Raw genomic sequence first — 20587 nt, forward strand, 5'->3', positions numbered from 1 at the left:
GCCTTATCTGTGGTTAACTCGTTCGGTGTATTTTAATATGGAAACGTCATCTATTAAATTGCTATTTATTCCGTAAACTTGTTTCTGACTTTAAATTTTTTAAAAATGCAAACCGTAGAAGATGAAAAATTCGTGGATGTTTTAAACATTTCTTTTTGTGTGTGTGTGTGTGTGTAAATTATATAAAAATAATGTCTGAAGAATCGAATGTTTTGATTCTCCATGCATTCGATGAGGCGAAAAATGTGAAATTTTACCACATTGCAATAATTAAAATTTTCTTTTAATGTATACTAAATAATGATAAATGTGATTATTTAAACTTTAATTACATTTAGAACTGTATAAATTTACATCACCGATTTGTAGACAATTACATTCGACCCCCTATAACCGTTTTATATGAATTCCATGTTATACGAGTCACTTAGATTTTACAAATACGTGTGCCGGGCTGTGAACGGCTCACGTATTTGTAAAATCTAAGTGACTCGTACAATATGGAATTCATATAAAACGGAATAATCAACAGTGTTATGGGAGGTCGACTGTATAAAGATGCGGTCCCGGCCGTCTCATTGTGGGTTTGTGTCCTCTTAGTGTTCACAATACAAAAAGGATTTTTTAAAAAAATCCATCTTAATGCCCATAGGAAAAAGGCTTTTAAAAAGTTATAAAGATGTAGCATGCTTTCTTTAATGGGAGAGATCGTTCATTTCTGAACGAAGATCTCTCCCACTAGTCTGAAAATGGCCGAACTTGTTTGTATGCTTTGTTCAATAAACTGCATAAGTAAGTATAAAAATTTTAGTAGCTTTCACGTCTGAAACCGGAATTGACCACATATATTATAGTTTTTACAACTAGTAAGAAATTTCGTGAAATTTGTTGTCGTATGACCTAGAAAATCAATAGCTTGAGAACTATAGATTGTACATTCTTGTATATGCCTCGCTGAATTGAAGCTTAATATTAAGGCATGTTCTAAAATTCAAAACTGTTTACCAATGATTGAGAAGATCTAAATTGTCTTCAAATTCAGTAATGAGTGATTCGGGTAATTCTTTCTGAGAACTGATCGGAACAATTATATTTTTGATTTGGATTGCGAAATGATAGAGTCAGCATCTTCAGAAGCAAATATTCTATCCATATAAAAGAATTATTATATATATATTACAATTTTGGATTGTTTCACGGTCGAAGAGTTAGAAATCATTATATAAAATAACAAATAAGAATATACATCGGCAGTAATGAATAGGTAAATATGAATTATTTTAAATTGTATACTGAGAAATGGTAGATTTGTGCATTAAATACACCTACGAATCTATCGTTTGTTCTTAACTAAATAAATAAAATAAAAACCTAATGAATTTTTTCTCGAAGGTGAGAGATTGTGTTTTAAAAATTTATGGCGGGTTAACAGCTTAGATTATAAACGTCAAGAAAGCTCACTTGAGAAATAGAAAATAATTTTTCAGACATTCACATTTAGCGATTCCATTGGCGGCTAACTAATGTTGTAATAAGCACGTGGTGAGGGTTGATTTTACACAAAAAGACAGGTATATAAAATAAATAAGACGTGCTTTATTTTTGTGAACTTATACAGGAAAGGTTCTTGTTGATTCCGACCTCCTGATTCCTTACTTCAAACAAAAGAACAAACAACACCTATTTCGATTCACAGTCGAGCAAGAACTTTCGCGATACAAAGAGATACTTAATTTCTAACTTAAACCTACTTATATCTAAAAAAGAAAAGGAAAAAGAAAAAGAAAGTTTAGATTAGAAGAGAAAAACAGATATATATTTTTAGGAAGGAGCGGGTACCCGAGTTGGTGATTGAGGTGGCGGCTGCTGGATGACTTCGTCTTGGGATTTTTCCTTTTGGGGACGGATCGCATGCGAGAATCGATAAAAATGTCTTTTATATTTGGCTTACCAATGTCCTTATCAAAGCTACTTCTTTCTTACGTGCTCTTCGTGACTCTTTCAGTCGAAGCAACACCGACCTGGAGACCTCTCTCTGACGGTCTTCCCTCTTCTAGGTCCAAAGTACTCACTTAGTCTCTCACTTGCCCTCTGGGCTATTTCTAATCCTTTGTCTCCTAATTAGGTCACCGACCACCCACACTTGGACCAAAGTTCCAGAAAGTATAGACAAAGGAACACAGAACAAAGAAAGAAGGAAAGATAGAAAATCATATATATACATATATATATAAATATATATATATATATATTTTCTCCCACACTGGATAGGAATTAGGTTGGACATTTACAATTGTGACTCGCATACAAAATGCCACTAACNATTTTTTGATCAATCATCATACTTTCCCTCTGTTATGTATTAACAGCTGGGAAAGCAAAGATACAAATGATATTTTTTTATTATTACGAAATGATTTACATTTTTTAAATTCTTTTGAATATCATCTTTCCGTGTCAAAAAAGCAGATTTCTTTTGTTGTTAACCTTTAAGTTAATGACACAGTGACCTTGACTTACACGGCTATGCTTGTTTATATACTGAAAAGAAGGTAAACAATAGAAATTCATAATTATCTTAGGAATTTTTTTTTAAATTTAGTTTAATTTTCTTTGAAAATTCTCTCTAAAAGATTATGGATAATAAAATTTTGCTTTTTATAAAAATAAAATCATCATCCAGAAATTCAACTAAATTAATTTGTTTTAATTGCTGTAAACTAAATATATTAAAAAGATTAAGTAAAGATTCATAGTTGAGCTGTTATAAGTAGGGTCTATCATATAATTCTCCATTAAAAAATCAAACTGAGCTTTAATATATTTTGTAATTAATAAATTCAGGAAAAATAAATATTAGAGACAATTTTGTAAAATACATATATATATATATATATATACTGTATACATATATTAATTCATCACCATATGATCTACATAGTTGTAAAGAACCAGCTATATAGAGTTCATACAACTGATCTTTATGTCAAGTTAATCATTAATATATCTCACGACCTACTCTATAAGAGGATAAACTCTATGAACTCTGAAAACAATTGCATTATATAGAGTTCACCTTATAGCAATTGTAATCTACTTCACCTCCTATAGAAGTTTCTCTCACTGTGTCAAAAGCTAAATGGTTATAAGTAATCAAAAATATATTCTTGAAAAATGTATCAAATGATAGATCAAAATAACTTTAAAACTCCTAAACAATATAAGAACACATTGAGAAATAATTTTAAATACAAAATTCAACAAAAACAAAATCAATTTTAGTATAGAAAAAATTACTTTTTATTATTAAAAATATAAACTAATTTAGCCTTTAAAAAGGACATCATAAAATGTTTTTAATAGGATAAAAATTTTTAAAACTATAAATTGCTTCGTCATCAAAAACTTTCAATTATCGTACTTTAATAGATTAGAATGCTAGATGTTAAGAGTTTACAATGCTTTAATTATGAAATAAAAAAATAACTTAAAATTAAATTGAAAGAAATATTTTTAAATTGAATTAAAAACTGATTTTTTTTCCCCTCAAATTAAAACTTCTGGATTTTTATATTTTTCAAAAGCACTAAACAGGAAAATTTCTTATTTCCAAATTCATGAACAACTCTTAGCATTAAAAATAGTGACTTAACTTTTTAAATTAAATATGACATTAATTTTTCTATAATGTAATTTTACTTCTCGTTTATTTCTATGTTTTCATGCCAAAATGAAAAAATCCCTAATGTTCTAACCTACTCTGCACTTACGTACCATCAATTCACAATGGTTATCACATATTTAAAAAAAAATTTGCATTTTTAGAATTTATTTTAGTTGTTAAAACTTTAATTGGAATATATATTTAAGTCATCATCAAATTTACTTATTATCATTAGTAATTTTATATTATATAGAAATTTGTATATAATACTTACCTTACAAAAATCGATCTGTTGAATTAAAGCATTGATCTCGGGATCGAATAAATCGTGACTAAATATTAATAAAGTCTGTCCGATTCCTTCGGCCTGTCGTAACGATTCGATAAGAGCATACAGATACTGTCCTCTATTATGAACTTGAACAACGATAACAACATCTTTATACAGCAAAGGTCCAAATTTCTGTATATTTAAAACTTTTTGTTCTTTATTTATTTCTTGTATTATTTTTTTTAATTCATATAATGAGGATGGCATAGTATGATTAACAGAGTTTATGATTGCACTAAAATTCGCAAAGAAAGCACTATCCAATTCTCCGTATTTTGCATTGCGGTACAAGAAATCTGGTTTGTAACTAACTATTCGTAGCTGCAGCCATAAGAAAGAGACTATAAATAAAAGAAGCGCAGTCTTCACAACCTGAGTTAGATGTCGGCGCAATAATGCAGTACACAACCGCGCCGTGGCCATTCTTTCATCTCATCTGCAAAAAAGAAAACGATTATTGGGTAAGATAAAATAATTACTTAGAAAGAAAAAGTTACTTCAATATAACTTTAATTATCATTTTATGAAAGTAGTCTTCCTTAATTTAGATTGGAGAACAAGCACTACTCATATAATAAATAACAGCTGTTTATATAATTATCTTAACTATTGAATCTATTAACGTTGATAAATAAAGTACATGTTTAAAAAGATTAAACAGCTGCAGCTTTTCTTGATTAAATTACATACCAAATGCTTTAAAATATTCTATAAATATTCCATGTTAATTGAATTTATTATGTATAAAATGAACAAAAGTATTACTTTAAAATTACATTACATTAATTTAATCAATATTTATGATAAATTATTAATAACTAACTTAAATAAATTTACAGCAAATTACAATTTTCCATAAATTTATTCAAGTTAATTATTAAACATACTTAACACAGAATAAGTGCCAACCGTACCATATTATTTAATAAAATATTAATTTCAATTATCGGAAAACTATGTTTAATGAATACAAAACAATAGGCTATATAGTTGGACCGCATATAGTAATTACGTATTTAAACAATTAATAAATACATATATAAAACTATTTTTATAATATAAATGATATTAGAACACCATTAAAATCATCAATCTAGTTAATATAATAATTTAGAAAATAATAAATCATCATAAAAATTACATTATTACATCTAATTTTTATGATAACACAATCTTAAATATTAATAAAGATATAAAAGTTTATATATTCACGGCCTGCTCATCCATCCGTTCATCTGGAAGATTTCTGAGAAACTACAAGAATTAGACCCAAGATTTTTAGGAATTAAAGAATTGTATTAGATGTAATCTCCTTGTAGAACTTTGTATTGAATTACACACCCATTTACACAACCTCTAGTATTATGTTACAACAATTTCTAACTGCATTGCATCACGCATGTTTAGTATCACCGGTATACCCTACATTCTCAAAAGTAAAAGTCATAGTGTATTGAGTCAGAATTTTCTATTTTACATAAATATTCATAAAATAACTTTATACATGTATAAAGCTGCATTTATACTGTATGTAAAATGTAAAAAGATATCATTACAGCTAATATTTTTTAAAAATTATATCAAACTTTTACATAATGCTACATACAATTTTTAACTACCGTTAGTCAGATTTGATAGGCTCTTTGCAGCAATTTATTCACTTTTATTATACAGTTACATTAAAAGTTTGGTTTAAATCTTCTGCTTTAAGTTACATTAAATAAAGCAATTCACATAAGATGGATCGAAAACTAAGAAAAAAAAAAAAAATGTATTTAGAACATAAATCCTAATTCATAAATAATGTGTCTGTTTAGAGCCATAGAAAACGTTTCCTTTTAATATGATTTTGTCATTTCACCTGAGATTTTGGATGAAATTTTTAATAAAAGCTGGATTCAAATAGTTTGTATTTAACTTTTAACAGTTAATCGAAAAAATATAATATAAATATAATAAATTTACTTCTTAAAATGATTAATCTTAGTCCTTGTAAGTTGAAACTTAGTAAATATCCATTTTACATAGTTTATACCTTGGATGCTGTTTGCTTCTTCACTTGCTGATGTATTTGAATAAAAGGAAATTCAAACTGCTTGTCAACAAAGCCAAAAATAAGAATGAATATACTATTATTTAAATATGGTGCCAAGTTTTTTCTTTTTTCTGTTTTCAAGTGACGTATCAGCTTTTAACTACTTAGTTCACAAAACATATAAACTCTACGATAGAAATACAAACTTATCCATTATTTTGGTTAAAAATAGACTCCAAAGTAAAAAGTTTCTCATATGATGGCAAAATAACTGTTTACTGATTACAAAATGATTGAAGCATATTGACAGAATTCTTAGAATTTGGTTAAGTTGTCGCTTGAGATCAATATCTGGTCTCGATTTCTTTTGTCGAATGGATTACACTTAGATTCAATGTTATTTCCTTATTAAAAATAAATCAGCCACTTAATTATCCTTATTTTGTGAAGAGATTAAATAATTCATTTACGATAATATGAGTTACGTTTCTATCTCCCTAAGTGTCTTTGACAAAAATAAAGAAATTGACTTCTCAATAATGTAACCCTCCAAGTAATAAGTTTTTAAAAATTTACATATCAGATAAAAATAATTTATGATTTAAAAATTATTATTTCAATTTGATTTTGGAAAGATTTCACCTCCTGTTTTCATAATTTTGCTTAACTGTTTACAATCACTTAATTAAATAGAGTGAGAAGCAATCAAAATTGAAGGAGTTTATTCCTAAAATAATTTTTTCCATATGTCTTCATTATAAAATAAAAAGTATCTATTCTGTTTTTGTCTTAAAACTCTGGATTATAAAAATAGAAAATCGAAAAATTGAAATTACTTTCATTTCAATCCATAAGAATGACAAAAATAAAACTTCTATTTTTCCTCCTTAGCAATCGATCAAACATATCTTCGGAAGAATAAACTTTGTTTGGAAACAAATTAAACTTTCCTAGCCAATTCATTTTAAACTATATTTAAAATTTAGCTATAAATTTGAAATTTCAAACAGAACAGTCTAAATTTAACCTGACCTTATTTGTCATTTGCTAGTAACATATACATATATTTCATTTTGTTAAAAATAGCAGACACTGTAAGAAATTACAAAGAACTTTTAAAATTGAAAATAAAACTATAAACTTTTTGTCATTTCTTTTTAATCATAATTATCTACTTCACTTGTCAAACTTGGCATTAAACCAAAGTGACCTTACATTGTAATTTACGTAATATTCTATCAATTTCAATAAAATTACACGTAAATATATAATTATAATCATTGAACTTGAGAAACCCGATTTTGCTCGCCTCAAACTTGTTCATTTTTAAATTAATACTCGCCCTATTAGTGTATTAAATGAATTAAAATATAGATCGGAGAAGCAATGAGATGCCAATAATTAAATTAATCTTAGTGGTAATAATTAAAGTAATGGAAAATGAACTCCAGTCTCAGATAAATGTGATTTAACATATACTTACTTAAATAGTAAATTTATACTAAATAAATATGTAAAGTGTGATTTCTAACTGGTAGTTAACTAGTTTAATAACTATAAATAAATAATATCTTTAGGTTTTAATATAAACTAATATCTTTGTCTAGTTAGGCAGCCATCTTTAGGTTTTGGAATATAATATTTAAATGTGAACAGTAATATAAGTTACATATTAAATAAAAATAAATCTTCACAAGTATATAAATATTTTACAAATCAATTAATATTCAGTTAACACTATACACTTACACGCAGGCAACTTGTATATATTTGATAGTTAGAATGCAAATTCGTATTTAATTTTTACAAAGAAATTTCGATTCATCACAAAAAAATATAAAATAGCTATTCAAAAGCAAACGTAAGAAGAGTTATAAAAATAATCAGCAGGGGATACATTCAATTTATTTACTAATAGTCCACGATTCTTAAACAATATAATTGCTTATTCATCCCTCGATTTTGTTGAAAAGAACTCTTTCTACGCAGGATATTTAAATCTCGTGCAGTCGGAAGACCACTTTGATACGAGAAATCCTCTACCAATCTATCGACATCAAGAACTCGCACCAATTCTCATAAATGCATATCGTAACACGTTCCTTCGGCATTATGAACTTCAGACACAATGCATTTTTATAATGTTTTTTTATATTCTCGTTCGACTAGTTTATCTTCTCGTCTCCGAAAGTTCATAACACTGCAAGACGACTTACAATACACATTAGTAATTCCTCAACTACCAAAATATACATTTTTAGATCTTAAACGAGTTAACAATTTAAATCTGCAACATCAGCTTAAACACTATGTAACTGATATTAAGCAATGCTAAATCTAATACAAACCTAGGTTAACATATAAATGACGCCCACTTTCGGTTAATAAAATAAAATAACATTAAACATCTAACGTAGACCTCAAAATTGTAATATTCCGCCCATACCACACTGCCCCAGAAGGGGTCTAAACTTTAAAATATCTGGTCATAAATTATTCGACTGACATTCTTAGAATAAAATAATATTTTCATTGTGCAATCATTTATTTGTCATTGCCTGTAGATAATGATTAATCGAAAGAGGAGCTATTTTAGTTCGGAAATCGATAAAATAATGGACTTTAAAGTGGTTTAAACTGTATTTTTTGCCGATCAACATCGACTAAACTACACATAAACGAAAAAAATCAAGTTATGTAATTGAATACGTAAGTACGAAAGGTCAAAGAACGTTCGTTTCCAGTTACGAGCCTGTATTAGAATTTTTATATATGTATTTAATTATTTATAACTTTAGCTGGAAGCGAATAACTAGTAGCCTAAAACGGAAACTATTTAAAAAAAAAACAATCATTAAAGTTCGATAAATAAAAACACGAATAAAAAAAACAGAACGTATATGTACCGGTTCCAGTCGCCATGTTGTGTAATCAAAAGTAACAGTAGACGTCATTCTCGCGGTAGTTCCGCGCAAGCTTTTTTCGCGGGTAATAATAATAATATTTTTTCAAAAATTTAGATCAGTGACACGTTCTACAACGAACAACAAACCGAATCCTCACGTTTTAATATATAATGCGCATTTTTCTAAGTTTTACAGTAATGGGCAACGAAGCGCGGCAACGTACAATACGATTACAACGTAATGCACGCACTTAACAACGTTTCGCGTGCGTTTGGCTTAGGAAAAAACACATAAAATATGTTTTTAATGGAAATAAGATAACGAATCATTCATAATTCAGGATACACGCGACAAAGCAGTAAAAGTAATATTTATATTATGCAATCGATATATAAACATGAAGCGACGAGCGAAGCGACGTCGCCTCTATCGGTCGCGACTCTACACGAAATTTAGCAGGTTTATTAATCGTAATTTAATTTGTCGACTGTTCGGAATAAACAAATGTTTTATTTCTGTTATAATTTCGTAATTAGATTTTGAAGTTCGGGTAAATTAACAAGGGAAACGGAGAGGGACGTCTCGAAAACAAGATGGCTGCGGCCCACGGTGCAATTTGTTTACTTTTGCCGTTTCGTTANCATATCGGGGCACTTCAAGTGCCCCGATATGTGGGCGCCCAAAGACCTAAACAACAGAAAATTCGTAACTTCTAGCATATTCTGCAAATATGAAAGAAACTAATGAACGATATTTGTCCAATGATCCGTGCAATTTCGTCGTATGTTGACCAAAACCCCATTCCTTGACGGCCGGATGGTTGAGCGGTTAAGGTGGCAGCCTACCGCTCTGGGGAATCCGGGTTCGAATCCGGACGGGTCGAAAAAATCCCCAGGAATTTTTCGGGGGTGGTCCGTCCGGATATATCGGGCTCCGTAACCTCACCGCTAGGCCACTCCATTGTGGGCCTGGCCGAACTCAAAATGGGTTTACTAGAAAGATGCCCACAGGGCGGAAAAAGTTTAAAAACAAACCTAAACGTAATTGCCAAAATTGAAGCCAACCATAGAATACTTACGCACTGTGCTACATAAATTAATATTATCGAAAAATAATTAATACTCATTAATTTTTATTACTCTCTTATAAAAATTCATTATTTAATTTAAAAATAATTACTACTATTTTTAAATATTTAATTTAGGATTTTGGGCTATTTTTTGGAAATTCCTTTATGGCAATTCTTCGATGTAAATTTTGAAAGATGGCGCACGAAGCTCAAACTCGTGTTCAAACGGCGTTAAACAATCTTCTTCAGGATTTAGATAAGTCTCATCTTAGAAAAATGCAAGTAAGTAAACTTTTCGTAAAGTTTATATACTTAGGAATTAATTTAAATTTGTCTATTTTTATTTAAAATATAAATACTCTGATAAAAGTTGTAAAGTACGAACCACGTGTACAGATAATATACAATAAATATATAAGATACTGATAATTTAATACTGATTCGTGTAAATAAATGAAACTTGTTCCGATCTACAGGCATTCTGTTATTTTAATTTTAAAATATAGTAATATTCGAAAACGATAGATGGCGCAAGTGGTACTTTCGTATCTTTTGAACGTTAACACTGGAAACAGGTGATTGCACGTGTTTCACTGTTTATCACCTTCTTATTTTTTAAATGGGTAAGATTGCAGATGTGAATCTTCGCTGCTGGGATCTTAATAGGTAAGATTCAAGCTCCTAATGAGGGGTTTTTGAACCTCTCGAATGCAGACCCTCTTGTATAGTAGAAAAGTCAAAGGAATCATACCTGTAGTCTTCACGAGATATTTGCCTTCAAAGGTTAGTTGTTAACACGTATCAGTATACTGCCTATTTTCCATGCTCCGCATCGTCAAGGCTTGCTATCGCTCGCCTTGACTGAGGCTCCTCATGTAGTTGTGCACTTTGGTCTTCACTATTGCTGTACTTCGGCACTTGGGTGGGGCGAGTCCCACACCTCCTAAACCTATATAACGTCGAGTACTCCACAAACAGTCACGTGGGCTACTCGATGTTGGCTAAATAGTTAAATGACACAGTCTTAACAGAGCGATGTGACCCAATTTTGGGGGCTGTATCTTATGAAGGATTGCTTTGACATTTTTGATCCTATAGGTCTAATGTCTACAACCATGATAAGATCCCAAATGTTTCATTCAGAGCTCAAATTGAGCCCCTTAACAGAGCTGTAGAGCATGCCCATAGGAGCAAAAAAGTCAAACCGTCAGACTCATCTGCTAGTTTTAATATATTTTTCTTGATAGTTATTGGTTAAATATAGAGCCCTACTGCATGTAGCATTATGTTGTATAGAGTGGTGCTACTCAAACTGTGTCTGCAGACCAGTGCTGGTCGGCAAAAAGTTTACCCGGCCATGATTTGATTTTACTTAAAATTTTATAATTTTATGTATTATGTTGATAAACTATTTAAGAACATATTTTATGACTTTTATTTTTCTTTATTATTTAAACACAATATATTTAGCAATAAAAATTACCCAGAAATTACTTAAAATGGCCCACAAACCCATTTTGAAAAAATTATTAGGACTAAACTTTTGTTACTATATTTTTTCTTTTAACTAATTTATCCTAAAAATCAAAATGGAAAAAAAAAATGCATATGTACTATTCTGTCTATTTTATAATTATTTTTATTTAATTTTACAAAAATACTGGTCTGCAAGGAATTGGAATAAAAAAAAGCTGATCCATGAACATAAAGTTTGTGAAGCACTGATATAGAGAACAAGGCTGTATAAACCATCCCTACAATTATGCAGCATGGAAGAGCCACATTGTGTGGCGTGGCTTTTACGTGAATACATGTCCAGAAGCTATGCAAGAATGTTTCTTGATAATAGGGGAATGGTATGAGACGGTGTTCCGCAATCTTTTTAGACAGAAATTTGATACGATCCAAATTATATTTTAGTTCTAATTACCAATTAGTTGGTTTGTTTCCTTTTTTTTCTGTTTTTATATCACATTTTATTATTTTTGAAATTTTTTATGTGGTTGACAAAATGCTCCTTGCAACACTGTTGGGGTCACGATCTACAGTTTGTATATCACTGATATAGAATTTTATATAATTTTGAGGGAAAGCAAAGGGGATTAGTAGGAAATTTTCAAGCATGTTTGTATATATTAAACTGTTGTAAACTAATATGTCACTGTGATGCTTTCATGATGATTTTTGAACATATTATTTTTAAAATATTTATATTCATCTAGAGTTTTGAGGATTGAGTTTCAAATATTCTTAATTTATATTTGTCAAAAATTATTATTTTTTTAATAATATAATAAAAACACATTTTTATAGTATAATTTTAATTTGTTCACACAGTTCTTCATTTCAGATAATTTATTTTTATGTAATATCTTAAGATAGAAATTTTCAATAAAAATTTACATTGATTGATTAACTTTATTTTTATAGGGTGACATGCATAGATGTGCTGCAAAGTGTTGCGATTTAAATACGGCAAGTATGGAGGAAGTTCATCAATGCATCCAAAACTGTTCTAAAAATGTATCGGTTGCACAAAGTTACGTTGAAAACGAGTTAACAAATTATCAGGTAATTATGTTATTCGCCAGTAAAACTCACACAATCAATCAAAATAATGCTATTTTCAAAAGAATATATATTTAGTAAATGCTCCTATTTATTAAACTTTATGATTCCGTTAATTATTTACATATGCTACAAATGAACTCTTACAGCTAAAAGTACTACCGAATAATATTTATAGTGTGGTTAGAAAGTTGCTTATCAAATAGGGACTCACTTGCACTTTATTCAAACACCTGTGTGAAAATCTTCATTTGTTACTGACTAGTGCATCCAGGATACTGAATATTTTTTTAAACTTTGCTAGGATATTGCCAGCAGCTTGATGTAAAGGTTCTGGAAAATGATAATGGAATTCCTGTGCAGTTTCCCGTATTGTTCTGTCAACACTGGGAAGTTCCACTCAGCGTTCAGGGGTCAGCATGATTACTTCCAGTCGTTACTGTGCCTGAAACAATAAGAACATCGATTACCCCCATTTGGGAAGCAACTTTTTGGCCATACTGTATAAAAGAATTTTTAGTATATTTTAAGCAGAATTTCTAACTTACAGTTTCCACTTAGAGTACAGTCTACTGTTGTTTTGACTGTACAGTGCTATCAGTCATGGCAAGTTAATGATTTAATTGCAAAAAAATTTAAGTTGCATACAATAATAGTTGAAGAAATTCATACACGATAATTTTTTAATCGGGTCTTGCCCTTCACCACCCGGCTGTCTAATTATGGGCCTGATAAAATATCCCTCTTAGTTCCACAGGGCAGAAAGAGTCAAAACAGAAAATTAATAAAGTATATCCTGTGCTTACTTGTAATATTCATAATATAAATGGTAGATATTCTGTTGTTATAACTCTTACAATATGAAATATTTCAAAATTATTTCAATTGAATCATTCCAATGAAATAAATGCTATATAAATTATATAACTATTACACAATTTAATTTCATTCATATTTAGTTTTTCATTCAGTTTCTGAATATAATTTCATTGTATTCAGGTTTTTCATTCTGATTTTATATTCAATTCATTTCAGTTTTTTAAATTCTAATTAAAATATATTCATTTCTTTCTTTAAAATAGTTGTTAGAATGCTAAAGCTTTGGTGCCTACAAGTCTTTTTACATGCAATTTTACAAATTGATGTATGGATTTGCCACCCCAGTTTTAGTCAGATGAGCAGCAATTTTGAGAAAAGTAAGAACTGTTCATCACAGACAATTTTCTACTTAGAGAACATGACTTCGTTGTCATCATCTATATTTCTGAATGTGTCTCTTTGTCTGCTATAGAGAGAGGAACTGTTTATAGGACCAGAAAATAGTCTTAATAAATGTAACTTTTTACATGAAATCTAATGATGTTATTTAAAATTACTCAAATGACACTTCTGCTTGATTATTAAAATTATTGATATACAATTGGCCAGATTTCTCTGTTTCCACTCCAATGTAGGTACACCTTGGGTCTAATAATCTGGTCAATTTGTTTACAAAATAGGAATCAAAGTTTTGATTCAATATTTCTACAATTATTGCATCTTACTGTAGAATTGGACAAATTGAATAATTATTTCAGAGGAATATTAATGAATTAATTTAATTCAAACTATCTTACATCGTGTTACATGTTTTGTTTAAAAAAAAAAAGTGTTTCTTTTAAATTACTCATCTCATAATCTCATTTTATTGCAATTTTGTTTTTGTTTTACATCTTATGTAGATGATACTTATGTTAAGTTTTAATTAAATGGTTTTGATTGTTATTTATATTTAAAAAATACAGTGGTACCTTGGTATACATCTGCTTTAGAATATGTCCAATTCAGAATATGTCCTGTTTGGACGAAACAAATTTTGCTCGGTATACGACTTTTGTTTGATATATGACTTAATTCAATTATACACGCCATCTATGAACAAGTAGTACTATTAGTATACTAGATCAGATTAGATGTTTGTGGTGCCACAGTTTATAACTTTGTTAAATTTCTTCTGATTTTAATTTGTAAAGAGTTTATTTTTATTAATCATGAATTGCAAAAAGGCAAATGAGAAGCAACAGAAAACTAAAAAAATGACTAGAATCACAATGGAACTGAAAAAAAAGATTGTTGAGAAATATGAAGGTGGCATGCGTGTTCAAGATTTAACTGTTGCATACTGTATTCCGAGAACGATGATATCGACGTTTGTGAAAAATTAAGATGACATTAAATCTGCTAACATTGCGAAAGGGGTTAAATCAATTTCTAAACAGGATCAAAGACATTAGATCATGTTGAGAAATTGCTTTTGCTTTGGATAACTGAAAAACAGTGTGCTGGCGACAGAGTATCGGAAGCAATTATTTGCGAGAAAGCTAAAAAGATACATGCTGATCTCATGAAAAATCAAGCAGGAACTAGCCAGGAAAGCGAGATCTTTAAAACCAGCCATTTTTTTTATTACATGAGAACGGATTAATCATTTTTACATTACTTCTTATGGGAAAGGTTGGTTTGGTATACATCCTATTCGGTATAAGTCCAAACATCAGGAATGGATTAAGGTCGTATACCGAGGTTCCACTGTAGTTATTTTAATATGACCCTTGTGAAAATCAAGGAATGCTATAATTCAAGTTAACTTCTATTTCATTGTAATTTTAATTAAGAAAGTTCTTTCAATGAAGTTCAAATCAAGATTAGTAAATACAAAAATAAATGTCAAAAAGTAATTGTCTGAATAGATATTGTCACATTATGCCGACCATTTCATACACACACAAACTGGTAAGTCTTCAACCACTTCTGATCTTCCTTTGTAGGCTTATAGAAAGATGACGTAGCTGTCTCGCTGGATATGCTTGTTGTAGCACAATGTGCGTATCCGACGGGTTTCAAATTTAATTTTAATTTGTAATTTATTTGTTAGAACATTTTCCAAATTCAAACATTATAATTTCTGATGATGGTCTATGAATGGGCAAAAATGTTTTAGAGTTTTTGTGTTATTTTGCTGGCACTGGAGTGGAATTTTATATTTTGCTAATTAAAGCAATTGTTTAGACTTTAGACTAAAATTATTTATAAATGATTTATTCCTATTTGTTAGCAAACTAATTAATATATTAATTGTTGATCTATTTCAGGGAAGAATAGAACGTTGCGTACTACAATGTAGGGACAACATTCAAGACAAAATGAGCACTTCGCCCTCCGAGAAAGACATGAAAGCATTCGAGTCTCAGTTTCACGACTGCATCGGAAAGTGTGCCGACACACACGTCGAATTGTTACCTACTCTACTCAAAAAGATGAGAGAGATGTTAAGTAAAGGAAATTATTCTTCGGAGACCAGCTAACACAGAGAGAATATTTAGAAATTAATTTTTTTTTTTTTTTAATAGAAATCTTTAATAAATTTTCTGTTATAAAATATAAGAATATTTAGTTTTAAACCTAAAATTTAGTTGTTGTTTAATTAAATGACAATTTTTCTTATCAGATTTGTTAGTTTGTTAATAAATTACATAGATTTTGGTAATATAATAGTCCCATACTACTAAACAGGCTTTTTTTTACATTTGTAACACCTAAATAGGGCCAATTTCCCATAGAAAATCTTCCTGAGAGGTATCTTGGCAGATTGTCCACATGTTGCTTTTCTGTATACAAACAAAACAATGGCGTTTTCTGGGTTTACTTCACATGTCTAAACACAGTTCACTATACTTCCTGATAAAAAAAAGTAATTTTAAAGGAAAAATTTGCAGAATTTTTGGAGACATTTTGAGCATAAAATGTAGTATAAACTTATAATTCTTAATAGTATCAGAATTTTTTCTAAAAACTCTTATACATCACTGAGATGGCCCAGATCATCTAATCACCTAACATTTTTTATATTTAAACAATTTTATTTACATGACAAAGTGTAAAAATAATTGAGTGTTAAAAATTCCACAGTACTTATCAGGGATGGCTACATCAAAATTAGAAATGTAATGTACGGTACATGGTTTACACATGCCAAAGGCATTGTCCGAGAAGAATATAAGAAACTGGTGCCTATTCAAGTGTTAAAGGCAATTAAATGATTTTTTTCATTTTGAGAATTTTACATGAATCTTTCCAATGATATTAAATTTATCTGTAATGAATTTAAGACATATCAGAAATTATTTAATGTATATTGGATAATCATAATGCTATTTTATTTGGGTAAACTAGACAAATATAGCAGAAATCTTGCTTCTGATTTAATAATTTACTTAATAATAAATATCCAGCAAGAAACTACAAAAATCTTTATAAAAACAAACATTTCACTTGCATTGAATGGTCATTGTCAGGCTAAAGAATCTTTGCAGTTCAAATGCAGCCATTAAAACAAATGATTTAAACAGAAGAATTATTCAGGATAGGTGGTTGCCATTCATGTGCTAAAAGGACAGAGGGAGACTAAACTTTATAGANAAATGCAACGACACACAACAAATCTTTCAGTTTACGAAAATAACAGCCAGCAACTACAATTCATTTTCGTTAGAGCCGTATGTATCCGGTAGAGGAGCCACCGTCTACGCGATAAATCTATAAGATAAAAATGGCGTCTAACGTTTGTTGAAAGGTCTTTGTCGGGCTAAAGAATCTTTGCAGTTCAAATGCAGCCATTAAAACAAATGATTTAAACAGAAGAATTATTCAGGATAGGTGGTTGCCATTCATGTGCTAAAAGGACAGAGGGAGACTAAACTTTATAGAACAACTTTCACGTAGAGGGGAAGGAGACTACTTCTCTTAAGTTGATAGCTGCATTTTTTATCATGGCTTTGTAAACTTCTAACTGTTGTAAACATCTAATCCATTCTTTGTGGGAGGTGCTATGTAGGAGGTGTGTTGGTCAAAATGTACCATACCTTGATGTGGGGGTCGGTGGCAAAGGTTGCTAATGCCGTGGTGGCAAGCTCTTTAATGACGGGAGAGTGATGTTCTTTGAGGCGGATGCTCATTTACTTATACCCAGTTTGAGTTGAATTTACCTGTTAAATCAGAAAGGTAGCATTATCTTAAAACTTTTTAATGAACATGCAACTTACTTAAAAAGATAAAATATGATTGAAGATATTTGTTGTTGTTTATTGTTTTGATGGTAGGATAAACATGTTGAAAATTCAGGAAACAACAATTTATTTCACAGTTTAAAGATAGGTATATAGCACATCTGGGAAGTCCATATACTCTTATTGGATGTGGCTCCCCAACATCTCCAATACCACTCCCAAGGTCGCCACATAGCCCCCATCTCGGAACACCAAATAACTCGTGGGATATTATTGAGGAAGATTGCTCTGCATTGCTACAGAACCAACAGTAAAACAGAACACATAAGGAATTCACTGGCTGCTGTCTAATCCATCACTCCTATTATAATCGTGTCTCCAATGGCTCTATTGTATTAGTAGTATGGTATTAGTTGTCACCGCGTGCTCCCATTGTAAACTCATACTGTTGTCATCACATGCTACTGTGTTATATATATATATATATATATACATTTTACCCCAAAATGAATAATCCAAGGAAAACACAACGAACCTCTGATTTTAACAAGGATTGGGAAGAAGACTACTTTGTTATTGAAAGTAAAGAGAAATGTATTTGCTTAATATACAACAGTATTGTGTCAGTGGCAAAAAAAAAAACATCATCAAACGTCATTGCGAAACCAATCACAGTTCTTTTAAAGTTAGTTGTCTGCTTAAATCCAAGTTTGAAAAAAGAAAATTTAGTCAACTAAAATCGGGATTATCTACCCAGCAAGAATTTTTTACCAGCCATGTAAATAAAAATAAAAATGCCACTATTGCTCCTATAAGATTTCTCAATTGTTGGCAAAAAAAAAAAAAACATTTTTAGAAAGTGAATTAATTAAGGGGGGCATTTCTCATTGGAGCCAATTCATTATTTAAAGGATTTTCTAATAAGTGAGAAATTATTTCATCAATACAAGATTTGCCATTATCAAACAATACAAGTACAGTACAAGAAGAATCCGGTCAATTTCAACAGATTTACAATGTCAAAAGTTGAAAAATGATTTGGAAGAATGTATTTCTAAACACACTCAAGAATACCTTTAAATATGCAGCCGTATTTATTAAATTCTAACGTTTTCGGTCATATTCAATGACCTTTCTCAAGAAAAAATCGAACTCCGAACTTGAATTAACGATACAAGCGTTTTGGAACGTTTAGTTTGTAAGAAATTGCAGTCTAGGATGAGTTGTGAGTATTTCTTATTACAATTAGATGAGACAACATATATATCAGATACAGTGCAATTGGCAGTAATGATAAGAATGGTGTTCAGTGATTTTAGTGTGAAAGAACTATAAAAGTTACTATCAATGCAAGAGCAAACAAGGGGTGAAGATATTTATAATATCTTTAAAAATTACTCAACAGAAATCAATATACCTTTACACAAGTTATCAGTAATAATTACTGATGGTGCACCAGCAACGGTGGGCTGCAATAACGGATTCATTTCCTATTGTAAGAAAGATGAATTTTTTCGGAATATTATGCATTATCACTGCATCATACACCAAGAATCATCATATGCCAAAATATTATATACAGTCAACACACCTTAATACTGAGAACGCACATTTAATCAGCTAAACAAACGTTTTCAACCCATTTCATGGGCCATCATCAGGTTAAAGACGTTCGAATNTTTTAAATTTATAAACAAACTGTTTAAACTTTTCTAGAAAAACTAAAATTTATTGTTGTGTATTAAATATTTTTTATTACAGTAATAAAAATTTAAGATTTGTTTTAGTTTTTCACATTATTTAGTTTTGTTTTATTTATTGTTTTATATTTTTTGTGTGCTCTATTGCTTGTGAGCGAGGGGGCCCGATAAGAAGAAAACGTCTAGGGCCCTAAACATGGGCGTAGCCAGAGTTTTGTTATGGGGGGCCTAGTGGAGGCCAACCTGACACAAAATTGAATTATTTCAAATTATTGTTCATTATTGGGCACCGAGCAAGCCGTTCACCTTTTTTTTAGTATTCAAAACTTTTATTTTAGCTTTAGGTNTTCACATTATTTAGTTTTGTTTTATTTATTGTTTTATATTTTTTGTGTGCTCTATTTCTTGTGAGCGAGGGGGCCCGATAAGAAGAAAATGTCTAGGGCCCTAAAGTGGGTTAATCCGGCCCTGATTATACGTCACTCGCACCGGTCGCTTCCATTGACCAATGAGTGAGGTCGTGTCGGAAAAAGAGCCTACACGTCTAACATCTCCATATTAACCTATTAAAAGAAGAAAAAAGAGTTAGTTCACTTCGTTAAGGAAATGGCGGCCGACGATATTGATGTTTCTAAATCTACTCGAGTGTTTAAATTGTTAATTAAAAAGTGAAATGATAGAAATATCTGTCCACCCGAAGCAATCTAAGAAAAATATTTCGGATAAGGCTGAACTAGCAACATTTATATCTTCGATTTTAGAACCAGCCATTTAGTTATAATAAACGAATCGGTCGAAAAGTCTAACAAAATAATAATAACGATGACGTCATTCTCGTTTAACTCGTTCGACTTTACGAACGTACCCTATGATACATCGGCTGGATAACAGTAGTCGATTTGAAATCGTACGCAAGAAGATATTGAACAACAGTCTCATTCGACATAAAATTTTCAAGATAAGTCATTGTATAAAATTTACTCCTATCGAGATATGTATACAAAGTATGATCATATTTTTCACCGTATACAAGCGAACTTATAAATACTGAGAAAAATGTAACTTCCGCTACCTTTCATCAGGGTTGACACTCGAGATATATGAAAAAACTTGGGTCTGGATGGGAAAAACCCAGATGGGGACTTTAAAAACCCAGATTATTTACCCAGAAAAATTCATGATTAAAATGTAATTATAAATACTTTATCATAGTACTGTACATTCATGCTGTTATAATTACAGACACTATAATACTAATTTAAAAAGTCA

At 30.2% G+C, this 20587-nt stretch overlaps 1 protein-coding gene across 1 annotated transcript; it reads left to right on the forward strand.

Annotated features, from left to right (window-relative positions):
• The first annotated feature begins 10165 nt into the window (after positions 1–10165).
• Positions 10166–15960, forward strand: LOC111633248 (protein FAM136A-like). Its single transcript, XM_023377786.1, has 3 exons — positions 10166–10287; positions 12436–12576; positions 15705–15960. Exons 1-3 carry the CDS (start codon positions 10201–10203, stop codon positions 15915–15917), a joined length of 441 nt encoding a protein of 146 aa, XP_023233554.1. The 5' UTR covers positions 10166–10200; the 3' UTR covers positions 15918–15960.
• The last annotated feature ends 4627 nt before the right edge of the window (positions 15961–20587 follow it).

Source organism: Centruroides sculpturatus, unplaced genomic scaffold (assembly GCF_000671375.1).
Source record: "Centruroides sculpturatus isolate CEXI.00-Female unplaced genomic scaffold, Cexi_2.0 scaffold699, whole genome shotgun sequence".
Classification (NCBI taxonomy): domain Eukaryota; kingdom Metazoa; phylum Arthropoda; class Arachnida; order Scorpiones; family Buthidae; genus Centruroides; species Centruroides sculpturatus.

Bases quoted from the DNA above. Each gene is read 5' to 3' on its own strand.
- LOC111633248 (XM_023377786.1), top strand. From the start codon at position 10,201: ATGGCGCACGAAGCTCAAACTCGTGTTCAAACGGCGTTAAACAATCTT. The intron at 10,288-12,435 runs GTAAGTAAACTT...TTATTTTTATAG, and splicing joins CTCATCTTAGAAAAATGCAA to GGTGACATGCATAGATGTGC. The intron at 12,577-15,704 runs GTAATTATGTTA...GATCTATTTCAG, and splicing joins ACGAGTTAACAAATTATCAG to GGAAGAATAGAACGTTGCGT.